General features: G+C 51.9%; 1 protein-coding gene across 1 annotated transcript in view; it reads right to left on the minus strand.

The window, feature by feature from the left end:
- The window catches only part of ITGB3 (integrin subunit beta 3), a 72,965-nt gene that overhangs the window by 44,519 nt on the left and 11,687 nt on the right, over nt 1-16,759 (minus strand). The window contains exons 3-4 of the mRNA XM_063459371.1: nt 15,795-15,993; nt 134-386 (exon numbers count right to left, since the gene is read on the minus strand). Of these exons, the coding sequence (XP_063315441.1) occupies nt 134-386; nt 15,795-15,993 (452 nt within the window). The remainder of the gene's footprint in view (nt 1-133; nt 387-15,794; nt 15,994-16,759) is intronic.

Consider the following 16,759-nt stretch of genomic DNA (forward strand, 5'->3'; position numbering starts at 1 on the left):
CTGCTGAATATTTTTACTTATATTCACAATGACTTCTAGTCTCACAAACTGGTGTAGGGGGAGACCACTGGAAGCAATATTCAGTATTCACAATAGCATCCCAACTGTGAAAAAAAATATAGAGATTACTCACTCATAGCATGGGTTGGTGATGACCTCCGGGGGTGAGATGTACATGTAGGGGGACATGGGCTTATCCACAAAAGCCCCAAATCCGATGCGTAGGTTGCTGGTTAGAGAGCGCATCTTTTCACTCAGACTGGTTCCGAGATTCTGGATCTTCACCAGATCGTCCTTCATGGAGTAGGAGAGATCCATCAGGTAGTAGATATCCAAAGGATAGTCATCCACCTGTCTCACGTTCACCGTGAATACCTGAGGGTCGTCTGGAAAATGAAGGTGTAGATTGGAGGATCTTTTAGACAGAATATAACTCTAATTGCTTCTGAAATACATGAGATCTTTCCTACATTACACTTTTATAAAGTATTTGGTTTTTCATAAAACAAATATGTTCTTTGTCATTGAAGTCTAAAATTCAGAATTTAGCAACCCGACGCATTTTAACTGTCCATGTACTATCGTCGTCAAAACACAAAAATTCTACTGTACTTTCCTTTGTAAGCTAAAATCATTACTTTCCTTTAACACACATTTTGTTTGCGTTGGTCGCTCAAAGGATAATTTTACCATTGATAGGGTAAAGGTTCTTTGCTCAAAGGCTTTTAAAAAAGGGGACTTCCTGGTTGCAATCGTAAGTGCTTATCATTATTGTTACTGTATTAATAATGTTTGGATAGTAATTACTAGTAGACAGTAAGATAGACAGCTGGAGATTTTATTTCAATAATTTCTTATTATAAGGGCGACTCATATCACAAGAGCACATTCATAATAGTCAGTTGGGTGGCAGTTTATGGAACACTGGTTAAGCAATCTAACTTTCTTTAACCCTCAACATTTCAACAGCACAATTCCATCCCTATTCTATAGAGGAATGTAGTGATATATTTTTACCTTTAATTTTTATTAGATTTTGCATATTTTTTCATTCATCCATATCTATGATGCATTAAAAAGTTTGGGTACGGCGGTAACTCTTGTCTTGTTACCCGCTTGTTACCTCTATCACACGTCTCCATTTTTTAAGCAGAGCAATAATCAACTATTGTTTCTTTTTTTTTGTAAATATCTTCTTATTAAACCTTTCGTTTTTGTTGGTTTCGCAACATGTAAGAGAGAAACGTGGACTCGCAGGTCCCTCTGGTCATTCACAGAAGCTTATACATCGGCAGGCATGTTATGACATACGTGTCTAGGCGACTCGCAGGTCGCTTTCTTGAGTAAATAGCATGTGTATTGTGGACTCGCAGGTCCGGTGTTACATGGTGTTTAGTACTCTTTTTTTTTTGTAAATATCTTCTTATTAAACCTTTCGTTTTTGTTGGTTTTGCAACATGTAAAAGAGAAACGTGGACTCACAGGTCCCTCTGGTCATTCACAAAAGCTTATACATCGTAAGGCATGTGATGACATACGTGTCTGGGCGACTCGCAGGTCGCTTTCTTGAGTAAATAGCATGTGTATTGTGGACTCGCAGGTCCGGTGTTACCCGGTGGTGTTTAGTACTCTGTTATATTCGATATACACCATTTCTACGTTGGGTGGTTTTGCATGCCCCACTGTTGTGTTTTGTTTGTCTATTCCCCATGCCTACCCTGTAGCCTCTAGGCAGTAGTGAGACATGTGGCCATCTGTTGTGTAGGGTCCCTTCAGGACGTGCAACCCTCCAGTGACCCTGTGTCTAGGGTCCTGGATGGCATTGTTGTGGGGTGTTGGCCCCCTACCTTAGTATGGTTTGGTTCTGCCCAGCGGTGTAGGTTGTGTTGATGGGGATAACCTAAGGGCTATCCTGCGACTCCTTCCAAACTCATTAGCTCTATAGCTCACAAAACTGGCGCACTTCCACCCCCCTTGCTAGCGGGGCTGCAGGCCACCCCGGACTCCGCAAGTGGTCGCACCCCAGCAGGTGTCATAGCCCTCCCCGCACACCCCCGCGGGGTTGGCCTAGGCACCGCCCCCCGGGTCCCCCGGACCGCGCTCCACCCCCTTTTGACGGGGGGTGGGAGTGAGGCATCGCGTTTTGGGCCAGGTGTGGATCGTCCCGCTAGTCTCCTAGCGTCCCCTCCTGGGGATTGTCGGTTCCTCCCCTCATGGTCAAGTGCATAGTCCGGAATGCCTCTGTACCCACCCGTGCCAACCAGGGTGTCCATGTGTCTAAGTATGTCTGCGTTCGGTCTTGGGCTGAATACCAGATCTCCTCTGTGACTCGTAACTCCTCCATTCTGGTAAACCACAGGGAGAGTGTTGGGGTTGTGTCTTTTTTCCAGTACAAAGGTATTAGGTGTTTTGCGACATTAAGAATTCGGATGGTCAGGGAGCGTTTGTAACGTGATGTGGGGGTTGTCGTGTGGTGTAGGAGGTACGGGGCGTGCTGGAAGGGTGGGACATTGTCCGTGAACATGGCCACCATGGCAGCTATTTTCTCCCAGAACGGTACTATGAGTGGGCATTCCCACCATATGTGAAGAAAGGATACTGCCCCTCTCTTGCACCTCCAGCAGAGGCCGTCCGCGTCCAAGTGCATTCTCTGTAAGCGTTCTGGGGTCAGGTACCATTGTGTGAGAACCTTGTAGGCCGTTTCCTGGGTTTTGCTAGCGATTGCGCAATGGTGCACTAGGTCGCAGATCTTGTGCCACTGGGTCTCGGTAAGTGTTTCCCCTACGGCAGTCTCCCATTTGGACATGAAGGGAGGTGGGGGGTGTCCCTGTTGTCGTTGTAGCATGGAGTAGAGGTATGAAATACTATAGGGCATGGGCTCCGGGTCTTGGCATAGCTGTTCGAATGGCGTAAGGTCCCTATATATGTCGGGATGTTGTGGTATAGCGGTGATGTAGTTCCTAATTTGGTTGTATCTAAATGTTGTCATGAAAGGCTGGGTGGGTGTGCCCGTGAGCGTCTGTAGGGACACGATTTTCCCATTGGCGGTCATGTCTCGGAGTCTGGGTATGGTTTGAGGGAGGACGCAGCGGAGGCTCCCCGGTCTTACCCCCGGTTCAAACTCCGGATTGTATGCCAGAGGTAGTAGCGGGGACGGGAAGGAGGAGAGGCGTAGTTTCCTCGCTTGTGAATGCCATACGGTTAGGGTGGCGGTGGTGAAGGGCTGTTGGCGGACTAGCCACCTACCAATCGATGGGTCCAGCCACAGGAGGAGGGGCCTGCCTGCGTGGTGTGTTTCGATGGCCTTCCAGGGTTTGCTAATCCCCTCTTTTGCCCATTCCAGGGCCCGTTGCATGTGGCATGCTTGGTAATACAGTTTGAAATCAGGAACGGCCAGGCCTCCTGCTGTTTTGGGGAGTGTGAGTTGTGTATACTTGAGTCTGGGTTTAGTACCCTTCCAGATAAATTTAATGAGGAGGGTGTGGAGTGCGGAGAAGAAGGTGGTAGGGAGTTGGAGTGGTAGTGTCTAGAATAGGTAAAGTACCCGTGGGAGGATGTTCATTTTGGAAATGGCCACCCTGCCGATCCAGGAGAAGTGAGGTGTGACCCATTCTGTCAGGTTCTTCCGTAATGTTGCCATCAGTGGGGTGAAGTTCATATGGTAGAGTTTGGATAGGTCGTCCGTGAGCTTCACCCCCAGGTATTTAATAGCGGTGTCCTGCCATTGGAAGGAGAAATTTCGTCGGATTTGGTCTGCCCTCTTCTGGGGGAAGCCAATGTTAAGTATAGAGGATTTAGCATAATTGATCTTGAGGTTGGCGATTTGGCCGTATGTCTTAAACTCTGCCATGAGGTTTGGGAGGGAGATTTCTGGGTTTGTTATGAAAAATAGCATATCGTCCGCATATGCTGCGATTTTGTGGTGGTCTGCCTCCACCGCCACCCCCGAGATATCTGGGTTGTCCCTTACCGCTTGTAGGAAGGGCTCCAGGGCCAGGATGAACAAAAGCGGCGACAGAGGGCAGCCCTGCCTGGTGCCATTCCTGACTGGGAATGCGTCTGTATAGACCCCATTTATGCACACTCTGGCCGTGGGGGACGAGTAGAGGGCCTCTATCCACTGGCGCATGTGGGTCCCCATGCCAACATGCTCCAGTACCGAGAACAGGTAGTCCCACACCACCCTATCGAAGGCCTTCTCCGCGTCCGTAGAGAGGAGGAGAAGGCTCTCCGAGGTGCGCTGTGCATGGTGGATCCGGGAGAGGGCCCGGACCGTGTTGTCCCGGGCTTCCCTGTGGGGGACGAATCCCACTTGGTCAGGTGAGATTAAGTCTGGTATGTGTGGGTTCAACCTTGTAGCTAGTATTTTAGCGAATAGGCGTAGGTCGCAGTTAAGTAACGATATCGGTCGGTAGCCCGTGCACCGTTCGGTATCTCCCCCCTCCTTTGGCAGCAGGACAATATTGGCCGCTAGTGTTTGCTGGGGGATAGTATTTCCCTCTGTTATAGAGTTGAAGGCCGAGATAAATTGGGGGGACAATGTGGCCAGGAAGGTTTTGTAGTATTTGAGGGGGAGGCCATCAGGGCCTGGGCTTGTGCCGGTCTTTGAGGATTTAATGGCTAGGGCCAGTTCCCCTTCTGTCAGGGGCGCCTCCAGAGCCTCCGCTGCGTCTGAGGAGAGTTTAGATTTAGTGTATTTAGAGAGGTATGCGTTCATGCGGGTCGTTCCCACGTTAGAGTCCGCCCGAGGGGTGTGGGGGGGGATCGCGTAAAGTTCTGTGTAGAAGCGGGTTACGGCTGTAGCGATTTGATCTGGCATGTGGTGTAGTTGGCCTGCGGCGTCGCGCATGCGTGCAATATATGTCATGGAGCGTTTTTTGTTAATCATTCTGGCCAACAACCTGCCGCACTTATCTCCCTCTGTGTAGAAGAACGATTTAGTGCGCTGGAGAGCCCTAGTGTACGATTGCCGCAGGGTCCGTGCTAGTTCTTCACGGGCTGCTGTGAGTTCCCCGAGAAGTGTGTCGTCTAGTGTTTGCTTGTGGGCCTGTGTTAGGGTCCCTATCTTGGCAGTTAGTTCTTGGATCGTGTGGTCCCGTGCCTTCTTCAGGGCAGAGGAGTGTGAGATGAGAATTCCTCTCATCACACACTTGTGGGCCTCCCATGTCAAGAGGGGGGATGTGTCCTGTGGTAAGTTCTTGGCAAAGTAGTTTGTCAGGGCTTGTTGTACGTCTTGGGCCACCTGTGGGTTGGATAGGAGGTTTTCGTGGAGCCGCCATGTCGTGGTTTTGGGTTTGTGTAGTGGCGATGTGAGTTGGATCGTGAGTGGTGCGTGGTCGGACCACATTGTCCCCCCTATGGCAGCGTCCCGCAGTCTGGGTAGATAGTAGTATGGCAGAAAGAAGTAGTCGATGCGTGTGTAGCAGTCATTCGGGGTCGAATAGAAGGTGTAGTCCCTGGCTTTTGGGGTTTGTCGCCCTCCAACAATCTGTAAGCCTGTACTGGTGGAGAAGTTTACGTATTTTAAGCAGTGTGGGGGGGGGGGTGTCGATGAGTGGCCCCTGGATGCGTCCATCGTCGGGTGTAGAGTGATGTTGAAGTCCCCACCCAGGACCAGACAGCCCGTCGTGAAGTCGTGGAGGGCCCGGAGTGCGTCCCGGAGGAATCTGTCCTGTCGCGTGTTTGGGGCGTAGATGTTGGCAAAGGTGTAGGTTTCGTCCAGGATTTTTCCCCTAACGAATACGTATCTGCCCCAGTTATCAGTCATGGTCGAGTCAGCTACGAAGGGTATGGATTTGTGTAGGAGTATTGCCGTCCCCCTAGATTTCCCCTCCGGGTTATTGCTGTAGAAGCCTTGGGTGTATATATGGTTGCAGAGTTTCGGGGCAGCGTTGGTTTTAAAGTGGGTTTCTTGGAGGTAGACCACATGGGCTCTGGTTTTCCGACAGAGGCGTAGTGCGTGTGACCTCTTTTCGGGGGAGTTTAAGCCCTTAGCGTTTAGGGATAAGAAGTTGAGTGGGGCCGGTGCGTATTTGGGTGCGGGTGTAGCCATAATGTCAAGTCCCACGGGTGTCTAAGTCGCCCCGGTCAGTGAGGGTGGGTGATGGCCTAGGTAGGTAGAGCCCGGTCCGGGGGAAGTGGGGCAGAGCAGGGGAGCGGATATCTCCGCGCAGTGGAGCAGAGGCACCGTGTCAGGGGGGTAGAGTTCCCCCGGCCCGGAGACCGGAGTGGGGGGATGGCCCCCCCTATACAGTAGACACCGACCTCACGGGGAGTGGAAGGCGCCTTGTCAACTCGCCAACAGCGGCGGTTGTGTATCAAAACAAACACCAACGGGTGTAACTTAAACCTGTGAAAACTGCTGTCGCGCCCCCGGGGCGAGTCTCCCAGGATATGGCCGGGTTCCGGCTGTAACTGTAACCTGTTGTGTGTCTGCAGGGACTCGCCCCCGGGTCCCGACGTTGTCCTGTCTGAAGGGAAGATGCACTAGCCTACCCAGGGTGTAACCCCCTTTCTACAGTGCGGGTGGTTAGGATATTGGTGGATCCCCCCTCCCCCAACCCATTCCCCCTATGCGCATCAGCGTAGTCCCGTGGTGCCATTCCTCCGTCCCTGGAAGTGGTATGGGAAGCCTGTGTCCCTCCAGAGGGCATCCCAGTTAACGGACCCCCTTGTGGGTTCCCCCTTCTGTGTGGTGGTGGGTTGCATCGCTCTGGTTGCAGCACGTCTCTGGGTTGTGTACGCGGATGCTCATACTATATTACATATAGAACTGTACCCTGGTGTAGCGTGGTCTGGCACCTATCCAGTGTTGAATGCGAACCCCTATACCCTGGGAACTTGCACGTGCGCCGAACCTGTGGTATAAGTAGTAGCCAGGTGTGGGACATGCAGGGGCATATGTTGTGTTGTACCCAGTCCCATGGTGCTAGTAGCGTGTACGGGTGTGTACGCAGGGTGACATGTGCACCAAGGAGTACTGTTAGCCTGCGCTGGCAGGTCTACACATATATATACACATTCACATATATACACAATATATACACATTGGTTCATGTAGTGCAGTAGACAAGTCTAACAGTAGCAGGCGCGAACACCATATTATACAGATATAAAGCAATGGGTGGTACTAGGGGGGCATGTCAAAAAGGGAGCCCCACAAGTAGGGGGACCTGAGAACAGCTCCTAGGAAAAAACATCTCATGTTCTATACAATGCAATGGGCAATTTGAGCATGCGCGGGCGTGCATATGGGGCTATACACCAGCCATGGGGCAATGTGAGCATGCGCCGGCACGTTTACAGCGGTCAATGTAATGCAGTAGACAATTGTGGCGTGTGTGGGCGTTTATGCCGTGGTGCCTGCTCTGCGGTGAGCCGTTTTAGTGATGGCGGGCGCAGAAACAGTGGTGTGCAGCAAGGGGGGGGTAGTTGTGACCTGTGCCTGCGGGTGATATGCAGCGCCGTGGATAGTTATAGCATGTGCTGGCACATAAGCGGTGGGCAGTTGCAGCATGCGTGGGCGCGTGTGCCACAGAGACATAGTGCAGTAGGTGCACCCAGCGGGCCAGTGTCAACATTGGCGGACATTGTCAGGTACCACGGTCCCCTGGGCCACATCCCCCGCCCCAACCAACCCCATCGGGGTAGACAGGGCCCTCGTGTCCATGGTGGCGCTTCTGTGCGGCCTGGCTGTAGGTGAAGTGTGGCTCAGCAACTGTCCGCCCGGCATAAGGATCAGTTCTGTGGGGCGGAGAGACAGGGTGCCAATGTGGGATGTCCAATTGGTAGGTTGGCTAAGTTCGTATCTGGGGACAGTGTCTATGTCCTGGAACGGGGCTATTAGTGCCCTGGAGAGGGCCAGGCTGGTGTTGGGCGCATTGTGGGGGGGGAAGGGGGGAAAGTCATGCCCTCTAACGGGCGGTACCTGTGGGCCTAGTGGCCTCCTGGCGTCCCCCTCTAGTGCGTTGCGGCAGCGCCGGTCTCGGGTAGGGGTTTCTTGCGGTGGTATAGATGTCCAATGAGTCAGGCCATCTCATGTTGATGGCAGGCAGTTGGAGCTCCGTGCCCAGTGCTATGTAGTCGCTGTGTGTGCGGACCAGGAACGGACCTCTCGGCGTGTGGACGAGCAGTCCCGTGGGCATCTGCCATCTGTACCGGATCTGTTGGGCCACCAGTACCCTCGTGAGTGGTTTCAGAGCACGTCGGTAGGGCAGGGTAGCCTGTGATAAATCTGGAAAGTTGCAGGTCTTGGATCCGGTAGGTGAGCGATTGCCGGCCTCGTGCTTGTTTAAGGATAGTCTCCTTTAAGGCAAAATTCGCTAGGCAGCATATGACATCCCTGGGTGGGCTATCTGGCGTGCCCTTAGGACGGAGGGCTCTATGAGCTCTTACAAATTCTATGGGTGTCTGGTGGTCTCGGCCCAGGATCCCATTTAATATTTGCAGGAGGATGTCTTGTAGCTGCTGGGGGGAGCCTCAGTTTCAGGGAGGCCGCGCAGTCTTAAGTTATTGCGTCGCCCCCTGTTGTCCAGGTCCTCAATATGTAGGGCCATGCAGGGGCGGACTGAGCACTCGGGCAAATCGGTCATGGACCAAGGGACCGAGGGCCCGAGGCTCTGGGGGGCCCGCCCCTGCTGCAGTGCAGTAACGGCTGAGCTGGGGAGTTAATCTCCCCAGCCAGCCTGCGCTCAGCAAGGGGCCCGCACAGCCGTCCACGGCCCCCTGCTGCTACTAATTATCTCCTCCGTGCAGGGCACACTGAGAGACAGCTAAGGGGCCTTCCAAAGACCCCACTAGGCTGCCCCTCAGTGTGCCTGTCTCCAAACACAGCCTCACTGAGCTGCCTGTAACTGCTCAGGGCAGCTCCGTGCAGCTTGTTCTGCAGGAAGTGACATCCCAGTCACAGTGAGCTGTGCGGAGCTGCCCTGAGCAGTGTTACAGACAGCGTGTCAAGAAGATCCTGTGCTGGAGCTGTGAGGGACTTTCCAGGAGAGGATGTCTGGACCACCAGAGAGGTAAGACTTGTAAGGGGGGCTTTAATTTTTTTTCAATAATTTTTTTTTTTTTTTTTTTTGTAAATATGATTTTTATTATTTTCAAATAATTTTTCTGCATATGTTAAGTTGCTTGTCGAGACTCGCAGGTCTCCATGAAAATTTTCAATAGGTAGTATCAACGGTTGCATACATTCACAATATATCAAGGGCACATGCGCCTCTGTGTTGTAGGGACTCGCAGGACCCTTTATGAAATACATATAAACTTTTACAACATTTGGTTCACTTTAGAACTTGAGAATGCGTATGCTCTGAATTCTCAACCCTGATTTGTCTCAGTTTCTTAAATCGGTTAACGCATTTGCCCTCATTAGTCGGTGTATCTCCTGTCCTATGTGTTATGTCTGTGTGTGTGTGTGTGTGAGTATCTGTGTTGTTTGGCCCTCACCTGAGATGTTGCGTGTGGCGGTTCCTGAGACTGCCGGTGTCCCAGCTCCCTCCGTTCCGAGGCCCTGTTTTTTGGTATTCGTTTCTTACGTGTTTCGTTTCTCTTCCTAGGTAGGAGTTATGTGTCTCCTATTCTCTGCTCTGGCAGAGGTCTGGTTTACCTGTCGTGTGTGTGTCCTATCCCCTCCTTACAGTGTGTCCCATCTGTCTGGAGGACGTCCCAGGTTTTATCCGTTCTTTGGTAGTATGTGTGGGGTCATTATGTATATGGGTTCTCACCCTTCTATCTAGGTGGGGGTCGGGTTCCCAGTCTCCGCATTTTGGAGTAGTGGTGGGGTATCCCTGTGTTGGGGATTCTTTCCCTCCCGCGGTCAGTATTCGTACGGTCCTTGCACGTTAAGAGTCTGGTAGAGACATAATCATCTCTTGGAAACCTGGCGTGGTAGAATTTAGTATCCAGTGTGTCCATGTATTGAGGTATTTTTGGAAGGTGTCATTTGCTGTGTTATGGAGTTCCTCAAGGGATCTGAGTACCTCCATTTGTGTGAACCATATCTTGAGGGGAGGAGTGACTGGTTGCTTCCAGAATTGAGGTATCAGTGCCTTAGCTACATTTAGAATGCGGATAGTGAGCGATCTTTTGTATGCGTTCTTAGCGATCTGTGTGTGATGTAGCAGCATCGCTGCCGGGGTGAAAGGAGGCGGGTCGTCTGTGTGTTGGCAAATGATTTGGTGTATGGTTTTCCAGTAAGAAGTAATCTTGTTGCATTCCCACCATATATGTAGGAGAGTGCCCTGTTCCTTTCAATAATTTTTTTTTTATTACAAATATGTTAATGATATTCCCCCCACTACTGCCCCTACCCCCTGCACCCTCTGCCACCACAACCCCCCTGCTCCCTCTGAAGCCCCTACCCCCCCTGCTCTCTCTGAAGCCCCTGCTCCCTCTGAAGCCCCTACCCCCCCTGCTCCCTCTGCAGCCCCTACACCCCACTCCCTCTGAAGCCCCTACCACCCCCTGTTCCCTCTGAAGCCCCTACCCCCCCCTGCTCCCTCTGAAGCCCCTACCCCCCCCTGCTCCCTCTGAAGCCCCTACCCCCCCTGCTCCCTCTGAAGCCTCTACCCCCTCTGAAGCCCCTACCCCCCCTGCTCCCTCTGAAGCCCCTACCCCCTCTGAAGCCCCTACCCCCCTGCTCCCTCTGAAGCCCCTACCCCCCTGCTCCCTCTGAAGCCCCTACCCCCCTGCTCCCTCTGAAGCCCCTACCCCCCCTGCTCCCTCTGAAGCCCCTACCCCCCCTGCTCCCTCTGAAGCCCCTACCCCCCCTGCTCCCTCTGAAGCCCCTATCCCCCCTGCTCCCTCTGAAGCCCCTATCCCCCCTGCTCCCTCTGAAGCCCCTATCCCCCCTGCTCCCTCTGAAGCCCCTATCCCCCCTGCTCCCTCTGAAGCCCCTATCCCCCCTGCTCCCTCTGAAGCCCCTATCCCCCCTGCTCCCTCTGAAGCCCCTATCCCCCCTGCTCCCTCTGAAGCCTCTATCCCCCCTGCTCCCTCTGAAGCCCCTATCCCCCCTGCTCCCTCTGAAGCCCCTATCCCCCCTGCTCCCTCTGAAGCCCCTATCCCCCCTGCTCCCTCTGAAGCCCCTATCCCCCCTGCTCCCTCTGAAGCCCCTATCCCCCCTGCTCCCTCTGAAGCCCCTATCCCCCCCTGCTCCCTCTGAAGCCCCTATCCCCCCCTGCTCCCTCTGAAGCCCCTATCCCCCCCTGCTCCCTCTGAAGCCCCTATCCCCCCTGCTCCCTCTGAAGCCCCTATCCCCCCCTGCTCCCTCTGAAGCCCCTACCCCCCCTGCTCCCTCTGAAGCCCCTACCCCCCCCTGCTCCCTCTGAAGCCCCTACCCCCCCCTGCTTCCTCTGAAGCCCCTACCCCCCCTGCTCCCTCTGCAGCCCCTATCCCCCCTGCTCCCTCTGCAGCCCCTATCCCCCCTACTCCCTCTGCAGCCCCTATCCCCCCTGCTCCCTCTGCAGCCCCTATCCCCCCTGCTCCCTCTGCAGCCCCTATCCCCCCTGCTCCCTCTGCAGCCCCTATCCCCCCTGCTCCCTCTGCAGCCCCTATCCCCCCTGCTCCCTCTGCAGCCCCTATCCCCCCCTGCTCCCTCTGCAGCCCCTATCCCCCCCTGCTCCCTCTGCAGCCCCTATCCCCCCCTGCTCCCTCTGCAGCCCCTATCCCCCCCTGCTCCCTCTGCAGCCCCTATCCCCCCCTGCTCCCTCTGCAGCCCCTATCCCCCCCTGCTCCCTCTGCAGCCCCTATCCCCCCCTGCTCCCTCTGCAGCCCCTATCCCCCCCGCTCCCTCTGCAGCCCCTATCCCCCCTGCTCCCTCTGCAGCCCCTATCCCCCCCTGCTCCCTCTGCAGCCCCTATCCCCACTGTTCCCTCTGCAGCCCCTACCCCCACTGTAACTCCTTCCTTTACACTTACAACTCCTATCATGCCAAGGCACTTTAAACATACAACTCCTATCATCCATACCCCCAGCTCCCTCTGCACACCCTACCCCACTGCACCTTCTGCTGCCCCTACCCCATGCTCCCTTTGCAGCCCCTACCCCCTGCTCCCTCTGCAGCCCCTGCTTCCTCTGTAACTCCTTCCTTTACACTTACAACTCCTATCATGCTAAGGCACTTTACACTTACAACTCCTATCATCCCTACTCCCTCTGCAGCCCCTACCCCACTAAACCTTCTGCAGCCCCTAACCCATGCTCCCTCTGCAGCCCCTACACCCCACTCCCTCTGCAGTCCTTACACCCCCCCACTCCCTCTGTAGCCCCTACCCACTGCAGAGATCCTACCCCACTGCTACCCCTGCACCCTCGGCTGCCCCTAACCCCCAGGCACCCACTACAATTCCTATATCCTATGCACCCACTACAGCCTCTATATCCTATGCACCCACTACAGCCTCTATACCCTATGCACCAACTGCAGCCCCTACACTCCCTGCACTTACTACAGCTTATTTTTCCCGTTGCAATCACAACAGCACCTATTACCCTACCCCCCTGCTCCCTCTGCATCCCCTACCCCCCTGCTCCCTCTGCATCCCCTACCCCCCTGCTCCCTCTGCATCACCTACCCCCCTGCTCCCTCTGCATCCCCTACCCCCCTGCTCCCTCTCTGCATCCCCTACCCCCCTGCTCCCTCTCTGCATCCCCTACCCCCCTGCTCCCTCTCTGCAGCTCCTACCCCCTGCTCCCTCTGCAGCACCTACCCCCTGCAGAGATCCTACCCCTGCACCCTCTGCTGCCCCTGCACCCTCTGCTGCCCCTCACCCCCTGCATTCACTTTAGCCCCTACCCCCAGGCACCCACTACAACTCCTATATCCTATGCACCAACTGCAGCCCCTACACTCCCTGCACTTACTACAGCTTATATTTCCCTTTGCAATCTCAACAGCACCCTCTGCACCCACTACAGCCTCTCTTCCCCCCCCGTGCCATCTGCAGTCCCTTCCCCCTGTACCCTCTGCAGCCTCTTCCTCCCAGCACCCTCTGCAGTCCCTACCCCTTTGCACGCACAACCATAAAGGAACGCTATAGTTACCAGAACAACTACAGCTTAATGTAGTTATTCTGGTGAGTATAGTCTGCCCCTGCAGGGTTTTTGCTGTAAAGGCTGCCTTTTCAGTGAAAAAACAATGTTACCTTGCTGCCTAGGAACATCTAGGTCAGGGCTGTCCAACCTGCGGCCCCCCAAATGTTGCTGAACTACAACTCCCACGATTTCCTGTCTGTCTTTTTAATTGAAAGAATCATGAGAGTTGGACAGCCCTGATCTAGGTGCTTCCTGTGTCAGTGTTGCAAAATGTGCAGCACTGACATTCCGCATCTCCATGCTCCTTATGGAGACGCTGAACACTTGTCATAGAGAAGCACTGATTCAATGCATCTCTATGAGGAGATGGTGATTGCCACAGCATAGTGTTTTGCCGCACATGCACAATAGCTTTCCAGTGCTTTCCTATGGTAGAGCATTGGGCTGGCTGAGATCATCTAAAATTGTTGAACTGTGCCAAGGAGTTTGGTCGGTGATGGGGAAAAAAGGTGAGTAAATCCCGTTTTTAAGGGGGGCCAGAAACCGATAGCGTCAGGAATACACTTTTGTATTCCTGACACTATAGTGTTCCGTTAAAGGGACACTATAGTCACCCAGACCACTTCAGCTCAATGAAGTGGTCTGGGTGCCAGGTCCCCCAGGTTTTAACCCTTCAGATGTAAACATAGCAGTTTCAGAGAAACTGCTATGTTTACATTGCAGGGTTAATCCAGCCTCTAGTGGCTGTCTTCCTGACAGCCACTAGAGGCGTTTCTGCGGCGCTGCATGCGAAAATCACATTCATCATGCAGAACGTCCATACGAAATCTTTGAGAAATTCTTTTCTATGGACTGTTTGAATCCACGCACGTTTCTTGCCGCGCATGCGCATTCCGCTGCACTTGGAAGCTGACGTCGGCGGGGGAGGGTAGGTCACCAGCACCGAGGGAGCCCAGCGCTGGATAGAGGTAAGTGGCTGAAGGAGTTTTAACCCCTTCAGCCCAGCGGGAAGGGGACCCTGAGGGTGGGGGGTGGGGTGGACCTAAGGGTTATATAGTGTTAGGAAAACAAGTTTGTTTTCCTGACATTATAGTGATCCTTTAAGGTAGGCTGTAACATTTAACACTTGATGATCTGTAATTTAAGACGCAAAATTTGGACCTCATACAAACACATTGGCAAAATTCAGAAATACCCCTTTATACAAACTGCCATGCTACACAAACACATAAAAAAAATACTACCCTATTTATAAAACTCAAAACATGTATTCAAATATACTATGAATTCACATATCCTGACACTACACACAAAGACATACATATATTCACTCACACTAGCGCTTACAGTTAATATACACAACATACATTCACTTTACACGTACATATAATCAAATACACGGTACACCTACACCAGCATATATATCGGTCTGCTTGGGGCCCAGTTGCTAATTTTGCCCGGGGGCCCAGGCCACTGTCAGTCCGTCCCTGGGGCCATGCCACGTACCTGTTCTGAGGTGGTGTCTGCAGCCTCTGCTAGTGTATTCTGTGTTTCCCTCAGGCTGTCACAGGCTGCCTCTATGTGGCTCACGCGGTCTGACAGGCCCTGCATGTCAGCTCTCTGACGCGGTCTGACAGTGCCTGGATGTCCTGCCTGATTGTAGCTCCCATTTCTGAGGTGGCCGAGCGGAGATCTTCTTTGGTGGGCAGTGCTCTCAGGAGGTCTAACCACGGGGGCCGTTCTGTGCCACCCGTGAGCATGTCTGATGCCGGTGATGACGGCGCGGACTCCTCCGACGCCATTGATCCGTCGGCGCCATGCGGCTGTGTCGCGAGATCTGCGGGGGTCACCAGGAACTGGCGCAGGGACAAGGTAAGCTGTCCCTTTTTGGGCTCTGGGGTCTTCCCGGTCTGTGGGGTCCTATTTGGTCTCCCCATGTCGGCAGTGTAGCGGGTAGGTTGCGGTTTTGGCGGCGGGACCCAGGCGGCGGGAAAGTTTAAGCGGCCATGTTCTTCGGCTGCCAAGCCACGCCCCCAACTATTGTTTCTGACCACCTAATCTTGAAGATTATTTTCTATTTACGAGATTTTTTTGTAAACTCCTTGTAAAACACCAGGAGCTCTAGAGTTATTCTAACTAAGAATAATAATAATAATATGATAATATCACTTTAATTCTACTTTAAAAGTGTTCTTTGTCTTCTCTTTAATTCCGTTCTTGTTTGGTTTTAATGTCTGGTCTACTTGCCATCACCAAGTTTAACTCACCAGAATGTGCACGTTGTATTCAGAATAGTGTAAAATGTTGAGCGTCATTTGAGTGACACTGAAATGGTGCTGAGAAGCAAGCAGAACCTTTTACGGGGCCACCAGATTTTCCCCTCCTTACAAATATACATATTTTTCTTCTTAGATATATTTTGAAATACTTTTTGTACTTTAAATTTTTGTACTTTAAATTTCTTTTGCAGAAGGAAAGTGCGAGCAATGTAACACTTGGCTTCCAAATCATGGAGAAACCAACAGAGAAGAGAATATTTTGGGGGATAGGAGGGGTACCCGAAAATTCCGCACCTACATAAGTACATAACTCTGCTGTTTTAATTTTTGCATCTAGCCCATGGGAGGGCTGTATTCATGATACTGCAGAGGGTAAATCCCATCATTGAGAGAGATGGTACCAGCAGCAGAGGAACCCTAAAAAATGTATATTATCATTTGTACTGTGAATCTAATGCCAAAGGTCCCCTGCTCGTTACTCACCTGGTCTGAGGGTCAACTGTATCTTTTGTGGAGTCATTTGTGTAATTTCCATTGTATCTCCGCCAGAACCTTTTGTACTCAGTGGCCGGTCCTCTATGGTGTTAACCTGACTTTTTGGGAATGTGATGTTATCCTGGTGGCATTTATTTTGCAGAAGAGAAGTAACTGTATCACAGCGGGCAGCTCCTTTTCCGAAATCCTGCAAGAACCAGGAAAAGATGTAGTATTACAGAAATCCCAGAAAAATGAAGATTTGACCATTTACGGCTACAACGTTTTCAAGCATTAAAGCGATCGATTATTCAGAATTTCAATTAAGTGACTACGTTCCTTAAATTGACACTATAGTCACCAGAACCACTATAGCACTATAGCCTGTCCCTGCAAGGCTTTTCAATGTAAACGCTGCCTTGTCAGAGAAGCCCAGTCACTCAGACGGCCAATAGAAGTGATTCCTATGTCAGTGCTGCATAGTGGGCAGCACTTGCGTTCAGCATCTCCACGTTTGATTATCTCAGCCATGGAGACAGTGCCAGCCTCAGCGATGCAGACGCAGCGTTAGAGAAAAGGTAAATAAAGTCACCTTTTTTTACTAAGATCAGAGGGAGGGGGGCACCTAAACAGACTATACTATCAGGAATACATGTTTGTTTTCCAGACACTATAGTGTTCCTTTAAAGAAAACTGGCATGATTATTTATTGCAAATAAGTTATTATAATAGTCTCTATGTATGTACTTGCAAGTGTAAGGTATTTACATTTTATTTTCATTACAATAAAATACAATGTGACAATAGTTTAGATTGTAAAAAATAGATTTGTAAATAAATAAATAAAATAAAATAAAAAACGAACAAAATAATCGAGAGAGTGATTCTATAAAATGCATTTTATACGCTTCTTATCAATTCTAAGTCTCCATTCTGGATACAGAATAGGACATGTCAGGACAGAACGTCTGATG

The sequence above is a fragment of the Pelobates fuscus genome, chromosome 6 (assembly GCF_036172605.1).
Source record: "Pelobates fuscus isolate aPelFus1 chromosome 6, aPelFus1.pri, whole genome shotgun sequence".
Classification (NCBI taxonomy): Eukaryota; Metazoa; Chordata; class Amphibia; order Anura; family Pelobatidae; genus Pelobates; species Pelobates fuscus.